Source organism: Aedes albopictus, chromosome 2 (assembly GCF_035046485.1).
Source record: "Aedes albopictus strain Foshan chromosome 2, AalbF5, whole genome shotgun sequence".
Lineage (NCBI taxonomy): Eukaryota > Metazoa > Arthropoda > Insecta > Diptera > Culicidae > Aedes > Aedes albopictus.
This window is the reverse complement of record NC_085137.1, coordinates 25,007,392-25,029,294: the sequence shown is the minus strand read 5'-3', so window position 1 is coordinate 25,029,294 and position 21,903 is coordinate 25,007,392. Positions and strand designations below refer to the sequence as shown.

Below are 21,903 nucleotides of genomic sequence, written 5' to 3'. Positions count from 1 at the left end.
ACGAAAAGATCCTGGACAGACCTGTAGTATTGTGTAACAGATTGAGTCAGAGTAGGCTGCGTCTAAGGGACTGTCAGATATGATGCGTAAATAAAGTCAAGAATTTGGAAAAAAAGTATTTCAAATTATTTCCTTTTGGAAACCGAAACAAAACACTGAAGCAACCAATCAACTTTTGGAATGTTATTTTTCAATGTATTAGGAAAAAAATACAGAGCAATTGGCTAGCGCTAACCCTACTAACAAAAGTAGTTGTACAACAGCTTGTGGGGCAATTGCTCTAGTAAAAGTATTATCAAAATTATTACTGAAAAAAATAGTTTGGAAAGTCACATAGAACCAAGCGTCATTTGAACCACATTTGGTCGGCGTTAAGTCAGACCGGACCATCTGTTTTTCAATGATTTCGAGAAAATGTCCTGCAGGCACTTGAAATTTCAAATATCTGGTATTATTTTAGAAATACTATTATTCCTTTATGTAATGACACATCTGCATCAAAATAACGTCGAAAAGTTCAGGTTTAACTAATTCCTAAGCTTATCTTTACCTGCCCGAAAAATCGCGTAGTCCACTCTGACTGAATGCCGACCATTTGATCTTCCTATTTATCAACCAAAATAATAATAAAAAAAACATGTAAATAAGCAAGAAGCCTTATATTTTTTAACAAAGTTACCATACTAAAAATAATTTCATTGATGGAGAAAACTTGGAAAAAAATAGTACTTAGTAGTCGAAATAGTTGAAAAGTCCTGTTCAGAAAGTTCACAAGTTTGTGGAAATTTTATATGGACGTTTTACTTAATGTAAAGTGACAAACTTTATGATGGTTTATACTAAAAATTTACTAAATTTCCATGAACGCGGTGAATGAAATATGATACAGTGTGAGAAGTTTTGAGCACTGGTTCAGTGAAACTAAATTAGTCCAAGTACTCAAGGACATATTACGGATGAAAAGAAAGATGAAAGAAACTTGTTCAGAAACGTAGGTGTCTAGATAAATGCCTCGAAAGTTCTAGTTCGTTTCTTTCGCATCCAAATATAAGAGATATAATTATCCTAGTCTATTTGGAGGTGAACAATGCGTAAAACAAGTCATATATCCTAGAGTGAGGGTGAAAGATTCTATCCCGTATGAAGGAATTATAAGAAGCTCAAGAAACTTCAGCCTGATTTCTTGCGAGACACGTAGGGAGCTTCAGTGCCTGTCCATTTCTGTATAGGAGATGAAGTAATCTCAGGTTATTTGGATGAACTCTAGTCCATTGAAGATCTAATAAGACAAAGATTGATTTTAATCAATTTGGCCCAAATCCAGTCTACCATGAGATGCAGGAAGTACAACTTCAGTCCATCTATGGTAAAGGGATATGACAAAGGAAACATGAAGTTTCAGTCTGCATAAGAAAAGACCAAATGTAGGAGTCCGGCTCAGTTCATTTGGCAGTCCAGTCTATCATGAGATGAAGGAAGTGAGACTTCAGTCCATCTATGATAAAGGGATACGCAAAGGAAACGGAATGTTTCAGTCTGCAATGAAAGACCAGATGTAGGAGATCCATCTCAGTCCATTTGGCAGTCCAGTCTACCATGAGGTGCAGGAAGTTCTACTTCAGTCCATCTATGGTAAAGGGATGCGCATAGGAAACAAAATTGTTTCAGTCTGCATTAACAAGACCAAATGTAGGGGATTCGTCCTAGTCCATTTGGCAATTCCTAGTCCATTTGACAATTCGTCCTAGTCCATTTGGCAATTCGTCCTAGTCCATTTGGCAATTCAAGGGAGGACCTTAATCTTTCATTCAAATTATTTAGTGCTAATAAGAGGAAGAGAAACACGTTTTTTAATAATATTTTTATAAGTCTCCTATAGGAACATGCATGATGTTGAACATTGCTGCTGAAGGTGAACGCGCAATAAGAACCACATGCTGGTTGGAAATGGATTAGGTAAGATTTTAAATCTGTTGAAAAAGGAAGAGAATGGCTGATGTAAAAGATAAGTAACAATAAAATAACATATAGTTTATTCTAATTTTTGTTGAAGTATATACCCAAACAAATAGGTGAACAGGACGACTACCCGGGAATGATGAATGACGCTGTACATGGATGGTCAACCCAACATTTACCTGCTTTGACGTTGTTATCATCTGAACTATGAGTGAAGACATGTATGGAAAATATATAATCATAATTGAACAAAATGTTATAAACAGTGAGGAGATCGAGGAACATGTAGAAGTAAAAATCATATTTGTAATTTTATTAGAAAGAAGGAGAGATGTAGTATTGTGTAACAGATTGAGTCAGAGTAGGCTGCGTCTAAGGGACTGTCAGATATGATGCGTAAATAAAGTCATTGTTCATTAATACCCCGAACTGTAAAGTATACTTTCTACAAGACCAGGACTCGAAACCGTCGCCCTCATCACGGTGATGATGAACGCCTTCACAGCTGTGGCTATAGGGGCCCTTAAGAAAGGGATCAAATTTTATTGAATAATATAAACTGTGTTTATGTATAATAATGTAATGGTGCCCCGAAGTGAGTCAGCTGGAATCCTCGCGCACATGCCAAATCAGCTAATCCAATCGAACGGATTTTTTTTCCTTCCCCGTTCCCGCTAGCACCACCCAAACCGAAGCGATGACCCCACACTGAACGCCCAATAGAAAGCAAACCGCGCGCGCCAAGAATAGGATTTTAATCAAGCTACTTTTTTCGGATAAAAAAAATCAATTAATTGCTCTTACGGGGCCGCTGAGCTGGCTGGCTGCTGGGCTGCCGACCTCTCCTGGTGCTATTACGGGCTAATCTTCAATCGCGTTCTTTGGTATGTGCGGCCGGCGGTGTGGCCTGAATCGGGCTTCCAAGCTCTTCCCGAAGCTAGCTTTCCTATAGCTGCTGCTGATGATGATGATTTTATGTACCTACATCGCGATGGACAATGGTGCCACCAAGGGCGCTTCCACCGGCAACTGCGGCAACAGCAGAAGCGACTAGCAAGAGCCACAGAAGGCCGAGGTCATTCGTTCCAATCAACTGACTCGATCGCGGTCTCGTCATCTGTCTGGATTCTGGAGAAGTTCATGCCACCTCGGCAAGTAGAGCTTATTCAAACAGCGTGCAAAGAACTCCAACGATTAAGGTCCCGGATAAAAAATGACCATTCAGTACATGGTAAATATTATTAACATATAACTGGTTTTATTGTTCACAATAAAACACATAGTAGATATATTGTTACTTTTTACAATAGAAATCAAGCCCATATAGTTCGTACAATAAGTGAACATTAGCTTTATTAGTGACTAATTAATTCGATTGTTTTTCAATAGTTCTATAATAATTTAAAGTTACTATCAGTAAAAATCAATTTAAGTTGTTTTTATATAGTTGCAAAAGTGCTTGCAAAGTTCTCATGGACTTTTTATTAAAAAAGAGTTTATTTCTCAATTACACTTAAAAACAATTCGTAACATATAAATAACAATAAATAATATTGTTGCTTGGATCATGTTTGTATAATCAAATACAAAATCACTTGACATATTTTTTTTATAGGTTTCGCGTTTTCGTTTTAAATTTGAGTACAGTAGATATTTCGGTTATCGAATGTTATTCGCTGAAACTTCAACGACTGACAGACGTCGAGCCGTGTTGGCAGAGGAAGCTCTCAATGAATAACTGAAGAAGTACTTATAGAAAACTAGCTGATAAGCAGGTTTTAGCCAAGTGAGGACGTTAAGACAAGAAAAAGATGAACAATGATTTTTCTAATGTTTTCCAATAAATTAAAGGAATCTAGTAAATAGTAAACTACCATTGATAACAATACAAATACAATTTATTTAATGGGGTCAATTGAATCGATGTTAAAATAAACATGCAATAATATGTGTTGTTATGTAAACAGATTTCGACTTTGAAAAACCAAAGAATTCATATTTCTTGGTAACATTTTTCTTCAGCATTTACAGATACTAATGGCCACATGAATTGTGAACGATTTATGGTATGGATCATACGACCTGAGGTCTGACTTGTGATATTTGGCAGTTATTTGAAAAGATTGATGATAGATCTTATCAACAGCTGCCAAGCAACACAAACCAGACAGACATCAGAGTGTTTGACACTTATCATAAAATGTGCATATCATTCTGGCGGCCGTTAGTGCTCGTAAATGCTGGATATAAATGTTAGCGGGAAATTTAAATTCTATGGATTTTCAAAAGCGAAAACTGCTTACAAATAACAACAAATATTATTGTATTTTTATTGTAACAACGATTCATTTGACGCCATTTAATTAATTGTATTAGTATTGTAAGAACAATGAAAAAACATTAAGATATATTGTTTCCTTTTGAAAATTGCCCTAAAAATGTCTCATAAAAACACAATACATTCTATTGTTTTTCGCGAAAAAGTGTATGAAAATTTTCTCAAAATTTTATGGTTAAGATACATAACGACCACCATTTTTTATTGTAAAAGTGCCATTTACCATTCGCCGAATGGTATAGAACAATAGGGGTGATGGTGAGTGTGTCGTGTAAATTACAATACGTTTAATGGTGCATATTTTTCGAAAAAATGGTGTTGTAACAATAAAATGTATCGTAGTTTTATGATATTTTTTATCAGGGGTAGGGCGGGGAATTTTTAAATATTCGTTCTCAGTCAAAGTTTACCGTGGACCAACGCAGTATTCTGATATTTTGAATATTTTTATGAGTCTTCATAAATATTCAGTAAACATAATTTCTAGAATCAATAATAAGCTATTGAATAACTCACAAAATCCTTTCGTTGCCTTATAAATTCCTTCGTTTTAACCCACCCCGCTGCGCCTTAGCTAATACGAGACGTAAGACCCTAAAAGCCCCATCTCTAGTCAAGCGAGGAAGGTAGATCAAAACAAAAAGAGCAGAAATGAAACTCAGGTTAATCAACTTTTACGGAATAGAAAAGTAATTTATTAAGAAGCACACGCCAAAGACGATCAAGAAGCACATTTCAAAGATGGAGCACAGAACCAGCGAGAAAAACAAAAGCGAGAAGGAAAGTATACACAGCAGCCAGCAGCATAAGAAATGACTAGAACCAATTGGAGCCTTAAATTAAAAGGAAGGCAGCAGACTGGCGTTGGCGCGAGGAGAATGTGGAGAAAAGCACCCGCCCGAAAGATTGAAGAAACTCTGCCTCGCTTTTGCCTGGTCCATCTTCTACATTTCCTCAAATTTCCCCAAACTTCCCTCAATCGCCCCTCCCCGGATGATAGGCCAGGCAGGCACATTCCCCAAAAAGCGTCTATAATTTACCAATATTTTAAGCCACAATTACTTCTAAGCTCCAAACGGTTTGCAATTATCTGTTGTCCGCCGCTCCTTCCACCCAGCAGCCGTGCACGATGGGACCTGCAGGATGGATGAGTCGACCAGCAGCATGCCCTCGATGGTGGCCAGGCGCCGTTGCAGATCACCGATGTATTCCACCGCGCGCTTCAGCGTTTTCACTTTCGACACCCGCTTCGGTGAGAAACGAGTCGTTGGCACCACCTGGCGGAGTCTAGCGAAGGCTTCGTTCACGGCACGCACACGGACGCGTTCCCGCTGGTTGCGACGCTCGATGATGGTGTGTTTGCCGGCGGTGGTGCGTGGTTGATGCTGATGGTGGAGGAGGTGGGTGTTCTGGTTGGTGGTGGTAGTAGGCGGAAGCGTGGACGTTGAAGCTTGCGATGATGATGATGGTAACGGTGGGTGAACTAGAAGAAATCAAAAAAAAAAGATAAGCGTAAACATAGAGGTAATGTTGATTAAGACTTTGAATTTGAAGATGGCATTTTGAAATTTGCTGGCCATGTTGTTTTAAATTTTAGAAATCTAAGCAAGTGACCAGAAATAATATGCACTGATGCGGGACACAGTTTTACTAATAGAAATACACTAGAACTTCAATGGCGCTATTGTCACTTTTCCTATTGAATTAAATTCATAACTTTTATGCTATAATTGATTGTTTAGTCATACAAACAGTCCTTACATTGGACTTCTGTGGCTAGTTATTCTAATGTTTTACTGGAGGAGTTCTCGAAGAAACCCAGGGCCGGATTTAAGGGGGGAGCATGGCCCCGGGCCCCCACATTTCAGGGGCCACCACAAAATCGCACTTCACGAAGAAAAATGTGTAACAAATAAAAAATCGAAATATTTTTTAAGGATTTTAAAGAGAGCAAAAAAACGTGAATTAACTATAAAACATTGTAGAATGTAGAGTTAAAAATTCCTGCTAAATATTCATGCTCATTTCTGTCAAAAATTCTAGACATATTTTAGAAGAATTTTCCACGGTATTTTGATAAGAATTGTAGGATTTTTTTTTTTCGGAAATGCATGCGGTTCGATGGTTGTAACTATTTTCACAAGCATCGGATCGCTTTGTGATCTTCAAGTTTTTCAGAACATCCTAGGCTATCATTTTACAATATCTGTGAAAAATGCAAAAAAGTATGTTTTCCCATACAAATTTCAATTGCAATGCGTAAAATGTAGACGCAACCGATCGAGCTCAAATTTTGCACAGATACTCAGGAACCGAAACGGAACCAAAAAAGCTTTGATCTGAGAAAACGGTTCCGATGACCCACGCTAATGGACATACACAATAACGTTATTTGCCTAAAAGTCCTTAAAATATTAAAAAGTTCAGAAAATCATTCAGGGTGGCCTTTGAAAATGTCTTAGAGGATTTACCCTGGAATTCCATTACGAATTGCTTCAGAAATTCCTTCATGAATCCCTTCTGAAATTTCTCAAGGGGTTCCTCGGAAATTTAGAGATTCATGACAAGCACTTGATATAGCGCGGTAACTGATTGTGCTGTATTTGTCGAACGATCTTTCTAAATGTAGGTTTATAACGCTTTTGCGATGTTAAATAAAATTAGGTGTACTAAGAATTTTCAACTTTATTACGACGGTCTCGGAAGAAAACTTTTCAAAATTAATCACCATGTTACAGATTATTTCAGAAAATCTTCCATGTGTTCCTTAAGAAGTGTCATTTATTTTCACAAATCATTTCAGAGATTGTTTGAGAAGTTCGCCCAGGAACATCCTCTGGATGTTTATTCAGAAATTTCTTTAAACATTAATTTGAAGAATCTATTGGAGATACCTTTAGAAAATCTACCGAAAATTTCTAAAGAAGTTCTTCTAAAAAATCTTACTTAAAAAAAATCTTTCGGAAATTTGTCCGAGTATTGGCCAAAACTTCCCTCACGGGTTCTTTCAAAAAATCTCCTAAGGATTAATTTGGAAATTTTTTTCAGGGGTTTGCTCAAAAACTCCTCTTATTCTACTAATTCCATAAAGATTTTTTTTCAAAGCATCATACACATACACTGAAGTATTTTTTACGACGGTAATGGTACCGCGTAAAAAAAACCGCGTTATTTCAAAAAACGTCGTAAAAAAAACCGCGTTATTTCAAAAACCGTCGTAAAAAAACCGCGTTATTTCAAAAAACGTCGTTAAAAAAGTCAAAAAAATCAAGTCACGTTAGATGTAATCCTGACTATTTTGCGCGTGTTTTTGAAAAAAAAAACTCGTTTTTTTTACGACGGGTTTTGAAATAACACGATTTTTTTTACGACGTTTTTTTTTTAAATAACGCGTAAAAAAACTTCAGTGTACATGATTTTTTTTAAATTCTCCCATTTTTTGAGCAGAAATTCCTCCAAGGATTCTTTCAAAAATTCGTTCAGATATACGTGCCTCTGGAGCCGACCTACTGATACCAGAGATATTTTTGGAAGTTTCTTCAGACATGTACTCAGAAATTTCTCCAGGGATTTCTTTAATAAAACTTCCAGCGATGCCTTCAGAACTATTCCAGAGTTTTTCGAAATATATTTCAAAAGTTCCATCAAATTTTTTTACTGGAGTAACATTGGAAATTCCTCACAGGACTTCACCAGAAATTCCCACAGCAACTTCCAAACTTTCCAGAAATTCCACTTAGGACTCCTCCATTAGTTTCACATAGAGTTGTGTAAGAAAGTTGTGTATGAGTTTCTGCAGAAGTTCCTTCAGGGATATTTTTAGAAAATTCTTCAGAGATTTACCCTATTTTTCGGGACTTCTCTAAAAATTTTTTTTCCGAAAAAGCCTTCGGAAATTCCTCTACACATTATCTCAAACGATCTTCCAAGTATTAATTCCAAAGCTTTCTCCGGGGTTTGCTTAAATCTGAATTTCTGTCAGAAAATCTTCCTGAGCTTCCCTTTTGTATTAAAAATCTGAATTTCTGTCAGAAAATCTTCCTGAGCTTCCCTTAAAAATTTCTCCGGAGATTATTTTTAAAAATGCGTGAGATCCATTAGGGATTTTTTTTGCAGGAATTCCTATAAAAACTTCCCTAAGGGTTTCTTCACAAAATTTTCGAGGCATTCTTTAAGAACATCCCGTTGCTTTTATCATACATTTGACTAATAATTTCATTAGAAATATCCCTAGGTTTTCTTCCAAAGATTTCTTTACAAATTTCTCCAAGCATCAATTTGAAAATATTTTCACAGATTTATCGATAGTTCTACCATGGACCCTTGTTGGAAACCATCAGAGGATTTATTTAAAAAATCTTTCACGAGCTCCTGAAAAAAATCTCCCAGGGATTCTTAAAGAAAATCTGTACGAGTTTATTCAGTTTTTTTTTCATGAAGATTCCTCCAGAAATTTTTGGAAGCATTCATCTAGAAAATCTTACATGAACTCTCTCGAAAATACTTCATGGACATTTTTTTTTAGAAAATGATTCACGGATATATTAAGAATCGGAAATTCAGAACTTCTTCATATTTTTTCAGAAGCTTTATAAAGTATTTCCTCCGAGGATTTCTTTAGAAATTCCGCAAGAGATTATTAGGCCGTTACAAATATTTATTTCACTTTTTGTCCCACCACTCTTTGGTTGGTCGAGGGGGGGATAAAAATAATAAAGCATTTAATCTAAAAAATATTTAAAACTCATCGGATTTCGGTGAAAGAATTTTCACCAAACCCCGAAATGTTGATTTTTCATCTGCCCCCCCCCCCCCAAATTCCAAAATCCAGCCAAAATTTTTTGAGGGGCGGTTTGGGGGGGGGGGGTCGGTGGAGGAGACAAAAAGTCAAAATATAATTTGTATCGGCCTTATGGAAATTACCTAAATTTCTTTACATTCGTTTAGATATTCCTTCAAGACATTTCTCTTCCAGAAATTGCTCCAAGGGTGTCTTAAGAAAGTCTTAGAAAATCCTTCAAGGATTCCTTCAGAATTTTTTTTTACAGATCTTTCCAGAGATTCTTATAAGGATTTTTACGCAATGATTTGAACATTTCATTAGAAATTTTGCCGGGTATTCCTCTATGTGCTTCTAGGAATTTCTCTATGGATTCCTCCAGGAATTCATTAAAAAATGTTTAGGATTTTTATTAGGGGATTTCTCCAGGATTTTTTTTTCAATAAGTTTACTTAGGTATTCAACCAGAGGGTTTCAAGTGTTTCTTCAGGCATTCTTCCTAGGATTTCTTCAGAACATCCATCTATGAATTCTTAAAACATACCTGTTTTTTTTTCTTCGAAAATCTTTTAGGAATTCAAATAGATTTTTTTTAGATTTTTCCTGGAATTTCTTCAGCGATATTTTCAGAAATATCAAAGACTTCTTCAATATTCTTAGAATTACTTCAGAAATTTCAGCAGGGATTTCTTCAAAAGTTGTACCATGGATTCTTTCAGAAGTTGTTCCATCAGTTGCTTCAAGAATTGCTCAAGCGATTCCTCCAGATATTTCTCCAGGAATTCATACATGGGAATGTAAATTTGAAAAGACGCTGAAATCGAGTTACCTAGGAATTTTTTATCACACATCTTGTCAGTAATTTACAGCAACTTTTTTTATGGAATTTGCTACACATTTTAGCATCCAATCAGCTGAGTACGAAAGGCAAGCACAATGATACACTATGCTCAGGGAGTCGAGAAAATTTCCCCGACTAGAACGGTAATCGAACCCGCCGTTTCCGGTTTGGCGATCCATAGCCTTAACCACTAGGCTAAATAAGAGACAGACTAATACATAATTGAAGTTGTTTTCAAAGATATTTCATGCATGAACGTTTCGAATAATCTGGCAAAAGTTGAATTTATTCCACCAAGGTAGGGTGACGATGGGTATTATCGGCAGGTTTGTTTTCTTTGTCATGGGGGGTTTTTGTCGGCCAAATTCCCTGAAACTTGGTCGTATGATTCAGCTTGGTTGGGAAGGATTTGAGGCCAACTTGAGGCCTAAATTTTACAGTTAATTTTTGGGTGGAATCTGCACACTTAATTTCGATTACCGTTTTCGGTAAATTTTTGACGAAATTAGAACAGCTGAATACAGCAACAATGGATTGTTTACCTTTTGCACCCGGTTTTGACAGTTGGTGCACCAAGCCTTATGTCGAATTCGTTTTTGAACCTGGGTTGGAACTGGATTGGCGGAAAATGTGTAAACAAACAAACGTCAAACAAACTCAAAGAAACTTTAGTACAAGCGAAACCGAAGTCGGGTTGGGGTTGAAACTGTGATCTCATCCAGTTCCAACCCAGGTTGGAACTGAATCAAAAACGAATTCGACATTAGTAAGATCGATCACTGAAACTACCGAAATCGTACCGTCCTATTTTCGTAAAAAAGAGTACCGAACAGGCAATTCAGGATTGATATGTACTAGCGTGGTTCAAAAAATAGTTTTTTGCTCCACACCGCTTATTCGATTCCTAACCAGATTATATGTCTTCTCACAAAATTTGAGCTCATTTGGTTGAAAATTGAGACTGCACAAGCCCGTCAAAGTTTGTATGGGAATTACTATGGGGAAAAGACTTTTTTCATTCAATCAACCGTAGCATTTCCCCAAGTGCCCTAATGGGTTAGTCGACCCTTGGTAATACTAGGCTACTCTATCAGCTACAACTTTGCCGAAGACCGCATTCAAATCGGACGCCTCATTAATTATTTTTGCAATTTCTCATCGTAATAGGCTGTTTTACCTCACGCAAATCTGACAGGAAAAGGCCTACTTTCCCACACCAAATTAACAGTGCTGTAATGGTTCATTACAGCACTGATTTGCGTTGCGTAATGAACCATTACAGCACTGTTTTCAGTTTTGATCAACTTCTTGATGCTTTCTGGACGCAGGTTTGAAAAATTGTGACAACTGCACAGTATAACCTGCTATGATCAGATTTTCTCGAACATTGTTATGAGCATCAGCATACAGTTTGATGAAAAAGTTTTGTAAAAACTATCCTCAAGCGGTAATTTATGAACTTGCAAAAAATGTTGTACGCAACTCGGTGCAGAACTCGATTTTTACAGCACTCGTCGTAATTATCCAACTCGGCAAGCCTCGTTGGATAAATGTACGACTCGTGCTGTAAAAATCGTCATTCTGCACCTTGTTGCGTAAACTACTATTACCGATTTTTATCCAGAATCGAAATCTTTATTCATGATGGTTAAACTATTCGGTGGGCATCACTGCATTCTGCAGTGGAACATGATAGTAGCCATGATTTCAGTGTGCTATCTTTGGCGCCATATGCAGCAATGTTGCCTGCTGGAAAGCTGGAGGATCATAGCTAAAGTTTGCCCAGTTGGATACAAATCGATAACTAATTGATGAGGCGTCCGATTTGAATGCGGTCTTCGGCAAAGTTGTAGCTGATAGAGTAGCCTAGTATTACCAAGGGTCCACTAGCCCAATAGGGCACTTGTGGAAATGCTACGGTCGATTGAATGAAAAACATCGTTTTCCCATAGTAATTCCCATACAAACTTTGACAGGCTTGTGCAGTCTCAATTTTCAACCAAATAAGCTCAAATTTTGTGAGAAGGCATACAATCTGGTTAGGAATCGAATAAGCGGTGTGGAGCAAAAACGATTTTTTGAACCACGCTAGTGTGTACCCTAAAGAACCCAATAGTCTATTTTATGAGGCTAGTCAAAAATATTTATAAAAATGTATTATTCAGAAGCTGTCAAGACAGCTGACAGTGACGGTGTAGGGCCATTTTTTGTATGCGGAGGGTTACTACTCAAAAAAGAATTATGGACAAAATTGACATATAAATTGTCGCAGATTTTTTTACGATAAGGCCGTTACAAATATTTATTTCACTTTTTGTCCCACCACTCTTTGGCTGGTCGAAGGGGGGGATAAAAATAATAAAGCATTTATTCTGAAAAATAAAAACTCATCGGATTTGTTAAAGAATTTTCAGCAAGACCCGATATTTTGATAAATATTTTTCATCTGCCCCCTCAAAATGCGAAATCCAGCTAAAATTTTTGAAAAAAGTCAAAAATTTTTGACAAAAAGTCAAAAATAAATTTGTATCAGCCTAAGTGATATAAGATAGTGATATAAATAAAAATTTCGTCCCAGAACGTTTGAGACAGCACGAAGACCTAGAGATTGACAGTAATTATAGGTGACAATTGGGTTGTTTAGTGAATAAAATATTGCAATTTTCTACATCCCAATCGAAAGAGCTCATTTTTCTGAGTATAACGTGATTTTATTGCGGTCCAATTCCTTTGTTTTGATGGTTAAATAAACAAAACTAATTTAATTTTTGTGGATAGAATGACAGTTCATTCGATAGATTGACAGTTCGCCCCGAACAAAAAAATTTCCCCATACAAACTTTAAATGCATTTTAAAAATAGTTCCCGGCTACCAAAAATTATGAAATTTTGGATTTCGACTAATTTTTAGATGGAGAATCCGAATATAAAATAATCAGAGTACCCCTAAAGAACCCAATTGTAGAAAGAACTTCAAAAAAGTTTGTTGAAATATTTACTTTGAATCAGTCTTCCCAAACGAACACCGAACTCGCTAAGTACTGCTGTATTTAAACTCCGTCTGTACTCCGACCTGGTGTTTATACCGCAACACACAAATCTGTACCCAAACATGTACTTCTGTTCAAAGTTCGTTTTAAATACAAGTACGTACATATGTACAGTACACGAGTACCGCGCGAAACGTAGTGGGAAGCAATCGTGCAAAAAAGAACTTTCTCGAATGACGATTGACACTTCGGCACCACTCGTTTACCAATCCGAAAGCCGCTTCGGGTTTCATTCTCGGTTTGCGCTCGGTTCGATTTTCGTTTTGTACTTCTGTACGTACAGAAGTTTTGTACTTGAGTACTTTACTTTTCGGTACGGAGTACACTAGCAAACACGGGTACTCCGATGTTTGGCGTTTGATGTTCAACACAAGTGCATGAAAACGTACAGAAGTTGAACATGTGTTGAGTTTGTGGGAAGACTGCTTTGAATAACAAGCTATTGTTAAAATCAAAAACTAAGCTGAATCATAAAAAGTTTGAGAGTCTTCACAAACATTTTCAAAATTCCGAAATTTTAAAAACTTTGTTAAAATCTAGTTGTTTCATGATAATATTAGAAATTCCTGAAAACATTCGTGGACTTTGGAATGCTTACTTTTTAATTGAAAATTTAGAAGAGAGAAAACCCCTTTGAGTGACTTTCTTTTGTAGTCTTCTTCAAAAAGGCAGGTATACAATGCAAAAAAGTCTGTGAGGTGACACCACCGACGAACCGACGTGACAGTGGTGTTTCGAAACTGTCCCCCCTAAATTTAACGGTCGACCAGCGAAGCGAGCGAACGCTTCTGTCAAATCAGCACAGACGCGAACCCCTTCCTATACGAATACACGGGGGTTTAGAGTCAAGCTATCAAAACAACGCGAACCGTTATAGAGGAGGCGGTAGTGTTCGGCTGTTTTTCATCATGGCGTCGGGGACAACAAATTTGAATTTATTTGTTCTAGCTGTCACGTCGGTTCGTCGGTGGTGACACTACTTTTACTAAATAAAACTTAAACAACAACAAATATGTTCTGCCTTTAATAATAAGAAGACATCAATAAAACAAATAAATATTTAATAATAAGAGTTTATTCTTTGTGTTTTGACTCAAGAGCCTGCGGCGCACCTGAGAGATGTTCATGGCGCTGCGGCGCACAGTTTGGGAAGCACTGGTTTAGTGATTAAAATATTGCTACTTTCTTTATCCTAATCAAAAGAGCTCATTTTTTCTAAATATAACATGATTTTATTGCGATCTAATGACTTTGTTTTGATGGTTAAATGAGCAAAACAAATTTAATTTCTGTGGGTAGAATGAAAGTTCATTTGACAAAGTGACAGTTCGCTCCGAACAAAAAAATATTCCCCATACAAACTTTAAATGCATTCTAAAAATAGTTCCCGGCTACCAAAAATTATGAAATTTTGAATTTCGACCATTTTTTTGGTCGGAGAATTGATTTTGAAAAATTCGGATACCCTTAAAGAACCCAATAATGAAAAGAACATGTTTAATTCTGGCAACACTGAAATCTGAGTGCCCGTCCCGTGAGAAACTCACAAATCAAAACAAATACGTTCGCGGTTGATTGTGCTGCTACCTAAATTCAACTGTTTCAAGAATTGCAGCGCATTCAAGCTTTAAAAAACTCTTCCATGTAATCGAAAAAGTTACCAGCATTAACGTTGCCATAATGGCCGGCCATATTTGTCGCATTTGTTTGGAAAGTGCCATCTGTGTGATGTCTGTTTTTGCCCAGTGGGAAGGAACCGAAGCCGAAGGAACATCGTTCGTCGCTCAGATCATAACCGAGTGCACCTCGGTGCAGGTGAGTGCTGAGTTGCTTTTGTTGGTAAATAAAAATGTGGGGGAACACGGGGTCGGGTGGGATGATAGGATTCTTTTCTGATTTTCATTAGGTGTACTTAAATTGGGTTGTTTAGTGAATCAAATATTGCCATTTCCTTTAGTCTAATCGAAAGAGCTCATTTTTGTGAGTATTCCACCTGTTTAGACTCCTGCGCGTAAAATAGTTGCGTGGATTTTTCTTGCGTGGGCCCACAGATATAAAACCAGACCGCGTTTGTAAACAAACATTAATAACGCACCTACGCTGAAAATGAGCCTAATCATTTATTTGCGTCGGAATCTATAGATCTTCACAGCGGGCAATATAAGGTGATTTTACTGCCTTCCAATTTCTTTGTTTTGATGGTTAAATAAACAAAACAGTTTTAATTTCCGTGAATAGAATGACAGTTCAATCGATAAAGTGACAGTTCGCCGCGAACAAAAAATTTTCCCCATACAGTCGGAAACCGCTCGTTGAGCCACAACCTCCACCCAACCAACGAATTCGATTCGCTAGTTGGGTGAAGTTAAAGACACTATATGCTAAAGACACGAAATCTGATGATTGTTGCTGTTGATGATGATGCCCGCATCATGACGATGATGCTGCCGGACAATGCCTTTAAAGCGCGTTTGACAGGTCTCCTGCTCGATTGGAATGACATTGACAGTAAATTTGGAATTCCAATTGGAACATTTCGTGTCTTTAGCATATATATAGTGTCTTTAGGTGAAGTGACAGCAGCACAAGGGGCGTGCGCATTGTTTTTTTAATCATGTTTAGGTTGGAAGTATAAAGTAAAATTTTTCAATTTGTTTTGCATTTAGAACAAAACTGATACGTTGTGCAAGATACATATATGGCCAATGCGAGAAATAATTATGTTCACCCATTTTTATTCGGTGAAGTGAAAATATAGATGTTTATGAAACCACCCGGACCAAAATGCAAGCACAAAATGCTTTCAATGATCGACAAAATAAAGATTGCCGATGTTTTGCATTTGTTTCGAAGTATTGAATTATATTTCGAAATATGAAATAGAAATTCTTCTCGATTATCAGTAAAGTTAAAGAAACCAAAAACTCATTAGCTCGTCCCTCGGAATTGCAGATTGGTTGTCATTTTCAGTTTGACATGGAATTATGACATCCAGGTGCTTTTTAGTTGGCTGACAGCTCAACTAACGGAGCCCCAAGTAAAAAGCCACCCAACTATTAAGCCCCCAACCAGCGAGTCATGACTGTATAAACTTTAAATGCATTTTAAAAATAGTTCCCGGGCACCGAAAATGATGAAATTTTGGATTTCGACCAATTTTTGGACGAAGATTCCGATTATGCAATAATCTGGATACCCCTAAAAACCCAATTGTCATTTTAAGAAACCACAAAATACTAAATGATAGTGTTCGTGCATGTGTTGGATTGGAAAAATGTGAAATTTGCTTAATAACATGTTTTACAATGAGCTGCATACACATTTTTATGCGTTTTAGTATTTTAATGAGCACATTCAAAATTAGGGAAACCTATAGATGTTTAGGCTAAAGACCACCCCAAAATGTATGCACGCAGTAAAAAAATACTGGCATTACAAAATTATTGACGAAATCACAGAGAACAGACATCCAGGCTAGAACAAATTTCATTCGGAAAGTTGTGTAAGGATTTGAATCTTTACTTGAGTAAGGTTGCAAACCAATACACGATGACAACACTAACGCCACCAAACACCATATTGCCACAGTCAGTGGTGAATTGAAACATTTCAAGTGGTGAATTAAATTAGTATGGGAAATTAACCGATTGCAGCGCCACGCTATTGCCACTTGTGTTGCCGATTTCAAATGGCCGTTAAATTCCTTACACAGTTTTGGAACTGGACTTGGATGTCTGTTCTCTGTGACGAAATTGCTTATTCTACTGGCCATTATTCATTATGTTAACAGTTTACAGTAGAAATCCTCTACATAGAGATAAGCGGAAGTTACATATGTCGATTCGGCAACGCTGTTCATTTTGTTTACATCAGCTGCCAACACTTGCTGCAAAGCTAGATGTTCAAACTTTGTGCGTGACTTCGTAGTGGTTCAAGTTGTTTTGTTTACATTTTCTAATTATGGTAGATTTTTTTTTCTAAATTTTGAAAAAAATAGCGGAGCAATCGATGAAATCTGAAATTTATTGCAAAGTGTTAAGCTAAACATATCGGCAGAAATGAAGCAAGAAGCAGCAATGAAAGTTTTTTCGAGAAGTGCAGCAACAAAAGTTTCGTCATAAGCTTGAGCTTTTGAAAGCAGAATTAATTAAATTCTATCTTTTTACTAAACTTACATATACCGTCAATTTCTCGATATTAAAAATAAATAATTTTAATTTATTTAGTTCGGATTGCAATACCGCACGAAAAAAAAATTCCATATTGAATGTATAAGAAAATGTTATACTTTTTTGCCATTTCGTTTTCCTCATAAATCTCATCTGTAAGTGTATTATGAAGCATAACATTCAACTAATAAAATCTATAATTCTAGCTTATGAGTGTTATTTAGTATTTTTAATAACTTGTATTAGAAGTTTTATAGTACGTATGCGTTGAACCTAATGAATTTTATTGCCGTATATTTTGGTTATGGAAACTTAATAATTTAATTTCATGGTGAAAAAAAAAACGAAAACAGATTTTGAAACACTAGAAATAATTTTATTCTCTCATTTAAATTGCCGTTACAACGTTAACTTAGCAAACGAACATGAATCGGTTCTACGACCCTCCCAAAGCTGCTTCGTGCTGGAGGAATCTTCCCCCATAGAATTCCACTGCGCTTGCTTCCACAGCAGTTGCCTTCCACCGGATCCCAGAGCGACGCAGTTGGTGATCCCTTTCAGCTCTCCGGCGTACATTCATGTTCAGCTCAAGGCTGGTCCGCTCTCGAGAAGGCAACAACGATGACGATCTTCCTCTAGTTGCCAGTGGACCTTTATTTTCCCAGGCCAAGGAACTCGAGAGCGCCGGAATGAGTATTGCGATGGTAGGGAACTTTATTGGGGCCGTTTTCCTGTCGAAGAGAAAAGTTGTGTTAGCGTATAGAAATAAAGAAAATTAATGTATGATACCTACCGTGATCTTTAAGCACTTCCTTTTTGCGCAATTTGCTCTGCCATTTGATTAGTTTTCCCTGAGTTTTAAAAGAAACAGAGAAAAGCACACTTTTCAGCGAAGCGATGATAACAATGGCTTCCTCCGTTGAATTTACGGCGACAACGTTTGTTTGTATTGGAGTAAATGTTCAAAGCACGATCTTATATTATGTATTATTTAAAACTTATACATTTTCACCATAACACAAAACTTATACAGGGTATAAGAAAATGATATAGCTTTCATTATGTTTCCAAATAAACATAATTAATTGATATTATGAAATCAATTACGGTGTAACTAATGAAAAATATCAATTAAACCTTATATATTAAATCATTAAATTTCTTTTCGTGCGTTCAATCGACGCCTTCTTATAAGAGTATAAGTTCGTATACGAACGATCAGCCTGTTCATTTGGCTCACACTTTGACAGTTCTTTCTGCACGATTGGCTTACAATGGCCGCCTCCGCAGATCTCTATAATGTAGGATTACTAGTTTACAGCTCATGAAGATATACACTTGTAAGAACTTAGTATAATTTGTTTTATAGATAATTGAAAATGATGGTCTTCCGGAAAATATTTGCCAACGGTGTGCCGAGCAGCTAAAACAGGTCGAGGAGTTTATCAAACAAGCACGACAATCTGATCGAATACTTCGTGACAGGATTCGACTCGAAATACCCATAAATGATATAGAAGAAGAAAATGACGGTAGTATAGAAGATGTAACGGAAATTGATGCACATAGCATTTCGGATGAATCACATTTAGATTCGAGGGAAGTTCACAATTCCAGCTCTGAAGATCATGATGATGATGATGAGGCCAATGAAAGTGACTGGAATGAAAGCAAAGCTTACATTTCTAGAAAAAGAACTCGCAAACGAGCTTCAGAGCCGGATACGTCCTTGGATGTATTGGAGCACTTTGAAGTAATTGACATTGACAGCGATAAACGGCTCTGTTGTGCTTGTTGGAAACAATTTTCCAGCAGGGAAGAATTGAAGGTACATTGCGATGAAAGTCATAGAAATGATCAGTCTAAGCCGCGAATCAAAAAATTTTCATGTCAATTTTGTCACAGTAGTTATTCCTCAGAAATCGCGGTAGGTGCTCATGTACGAAAAATGGCAACCGTTAGAACTGTTTACGAATGTAAAACATGTGGCTCAAGAATGTTAGAACGTCAAAAATGTCTACAGCATTTAAGAATACACCTAAAAAAGAAGCCCACTAGAAGTAAAAAGGAAAAACTCAGCCTACCAGAGCTCTACGCAAAGTTTGGAAGAATATGTTGTGCACTGGGATGCACGGAAATATTCGACACCGAAAGCCAGCTGCTCACTCATGCCCACACTGTTCACAAGGTGAATAAGGTAGAAGGCGGATTAACGTACAACGAAGGAAAACCAATAGAATGTCCAATTTGCTTCAAACGGTTCAAACAGGAAGATAGTCTGGAGCGACATCAGCGCTTCAAGTACAATGAAACGTCCAACATTTGCACGCTTTGTGGGGCCAAGTTTCCCACGCTGACATCCCTGACCATTCACGAGCGCAGTCACACCAAAGAGAAACCGTTCGAGTGCGAAATTTGTTCGAAAGGATTCGGCGATAAGCAAAGTCTGAAGCGTCACTACGTAAAGCATACGGACGATAAACCGTTCGTTTGCTCGATCTGTGGAGTTTCATTCAAGAGGAAACGGGCGATGCAGTCGCACATGATCATCCATGCACCGGGCGAACTTCCTTTCAAATGCGAGGTTTGTGAGAAGCGGTTCCGCGTGAAGGCTAAGCTGTTGTATCACATGCGAACGCATACGGGAGAGAAGCCTTACGGGTGTCGGTAGGTTTGCTTGGAATGTTTTATGAAGATTTGTCAACACAAAAAGTTTCGTTTCAGATACTGTACCAAATCATTTGCCGATTTTTCCAACCGTATGAGACATGAGCATTCCCATACAGGTAAGATCGTCTATTACTTTAAGGATGTTTTTAAATAAATTTGGTTCTTTCAGGCGAAAAACCTTACAAGTGTTCCTACTGTCCAATGGGTTTCATTACAAAGCGGTTCTTACTGCAGCATGAGAGAAACCATACAAAATCAGAGAAACAAGCAAGTGCTGACATCGTACATTAGGACCAAAGTATCCCACAACATGGGCAACGACAACCAAGTCTGAGACCTGGTGCACTCACAATTCGGTAGAGCATTTCTTGATCAACTGTGCTACATTGGCAGACCTAAGTCGTCAACACGGGATTAGAAGTAGTCGATATGCACTGATCAACGACCACGCGAGCCAAACCAGCATTGGCGTATCTAGAATTTCTTCTTAGGGGGTGCCAGTTTCAGTGGCTTCCAGGTTGCTTTGCTTTTTTTTTTTGTAAAAAGAAATACCAATCCACCTTCAACTTCTTAGTACAATGATGTAGGGTATCGCGCCACTTGGGCGGTGGCTTCTATATTCGTCTGTTTTCCACTATAACTCAGTTAATTTTGAACCAATTGACTTGAAATGTTGTACACGGGTAGATACTATACCTATCTCACCACATTCCAAAAGTTGTGTCAATTAGTCAATTGGTTCAAATTTGACTGAGTTATAGTGGAAAACAGAGAACAGTTTTTTTTAGAGCTTGATAACATTATACGTAATCATACATGGAATTTGTATTTTCAGTTTGAACTTTATAATCATCACAACCCCTTTGTTTTGTGGATTGAATACATTGATTAAGAATACATTTTCAGAGCAATTTGTGTTTTCGGCAAAACATTGTTTCGATAATTCCTCAGGGAATATTCCCGGGCAATTTATTTGGAAATTACTGTGCAATTTATTTTAATTAGGACTTCTTCTCTCAGTAATTCCTTTAAATTTGCGAATTTCTTCGACAATTTCTTTAAGAATTCATTTGGTAATATGTCTGGAATTCGATACTAATCACTTTTTACGCATTTATTGAAAATTTCATCGAAAATTACTTTGGAAATTTCTTCGGAAATTCCACTAAGAGTTTATATGGCTTTTTTTATTCCATTGGCAAATCTTTTGAAATGTTTTCTCGAGGGTTCCTTCGCCAATTTTTTAGTATTTGCTGGTATTGATATTTGCTTTTTAAAATTCTCCTATTACTCTTCTGGCAATTCCTTCGGGAATTCATGTAGTGAAACCTTTGGTAATTCATTCGATATCGACTCTGCGAACTTCATCTCAATTTTGTTTGGAAATGTCTTCGGCAAATCATTCTACTTTTTTTTCTCGATGTTCATCGATCTTTTGGACTTCCATTATCTATGCTATTAGGTGTGTATTCGCCTTCTAGATTTCTTCAGTAATTATGTAAGGAATGCAGCAGATGATTTCGGAACACATTCGGCATTTCCGGTGTTACTTGCATTGAACACTTATTTGGGAATTGGAAACTTCTATTATTACTTTAAGAACTTCTTCGGTATTTCCTTTGGAAATTAATTCGGCAATATTTTTAGAGTTTTCCTTCGGGAATTTCTTTGAAAAAAAAACTCTGGTGGTTCTTTAAAAAATCTGTTACTACAATTACTTTTGGAATTCTTTCTAAATTTTTTTCAGAAATTCCTTCGAAAATTCTTTGAAAATTTCTTCGAAATTTTTTTGTGAATGTTAGTGGAAATTTTTATAGAATATATTTTGGCAATTTACTGTGATATTGAATTCGGCCAATTTATTTAAAAAGCCTTACTATTTTCATCAGGAATTCCTCTGGTAGTTCTTATATGAATTCTCTTGGCAACTACTTTGAAAGCTCAAAGGTAATTTTGATGGATTTTTTTCCGGCAATTTCTTTGGGAAATTCTCAGGAAATTTTTCGTGAATTTCATTGGATTTTCTTTAAGCAAGTTCATTTGAGGATTTCTGAATTTCCAGTTCAGCAATTTTTGTAAGCAATAAATTTAATAAA

The 21,903-nt window shown here is 36.9% G+C and overlaps 2 protein-coding genes and 1 long non-coding RNA gene across 3 annotated transcripts; 2 read left to right on the top strand and 1 right to left on the bottom strand.

The window, feature by feature from the left end:
• Nucleotides 1–1,807: 1,807 nt before the first annotated feature.
• On the top strand, nt 1,808–2,381 carry LOC134288854 (uncharacterized). Its single transcript, XR_009998149.1, has 2 exons — nt 1,808–1,956; nt 2,054–2,381. It is a non-coding gene; the product is annotated as an uncharacterized LOC134288854 (long non-coding RNA).
• A 2,510-nt stretch (nt 2,382–4,891) lies between these two features.
• LOC134285993 (achaete-scute complex protein T4-like) lies at nt 4,892–9,928 on the bottom strand. The gene is made up of 2 exons (XM_062847555.1): nt 9,907–9,928; nt 4,892–5,780 (listed from the first exon to the last, which is right to left on the bottom strand). Exons 1-2 carry the CDS (start codon nt 9,926–9,928, stop codon nt 5,362–5,364), a joined length of 441 nt encoding a protein of 146 aa, XP_062703539.1. The 3' UTR covers nt 4,892–5,361.
• A 4,590-nt stretch (nt 9,929–14,518) lies between these two features.
• LOC109622657 (zinc finger protein OZF-like) lies at nt 14,519–20,515 on the top strand. Its single transcript, XM_062849324.1, has 4 exons — nt 14,519–14,783; nt 18,507–19,804; nt 19,862–19,923; nt 19,977–20,515. The coding sequence occupies exons 1-4, from the start codon at nt 14,649–14,651 to the stop codon at nt 20,096–20,098; spliced, it is 1,617 nt and encodes a 538-aa protein (XP_062705308.1). The 5' UTR covers nt 14,519–14,648; the 3' UTR covers nt 20,099–20,515.
• Nucleotides 20,516–21,903: the final 1,388 nt, after the last annotated feature.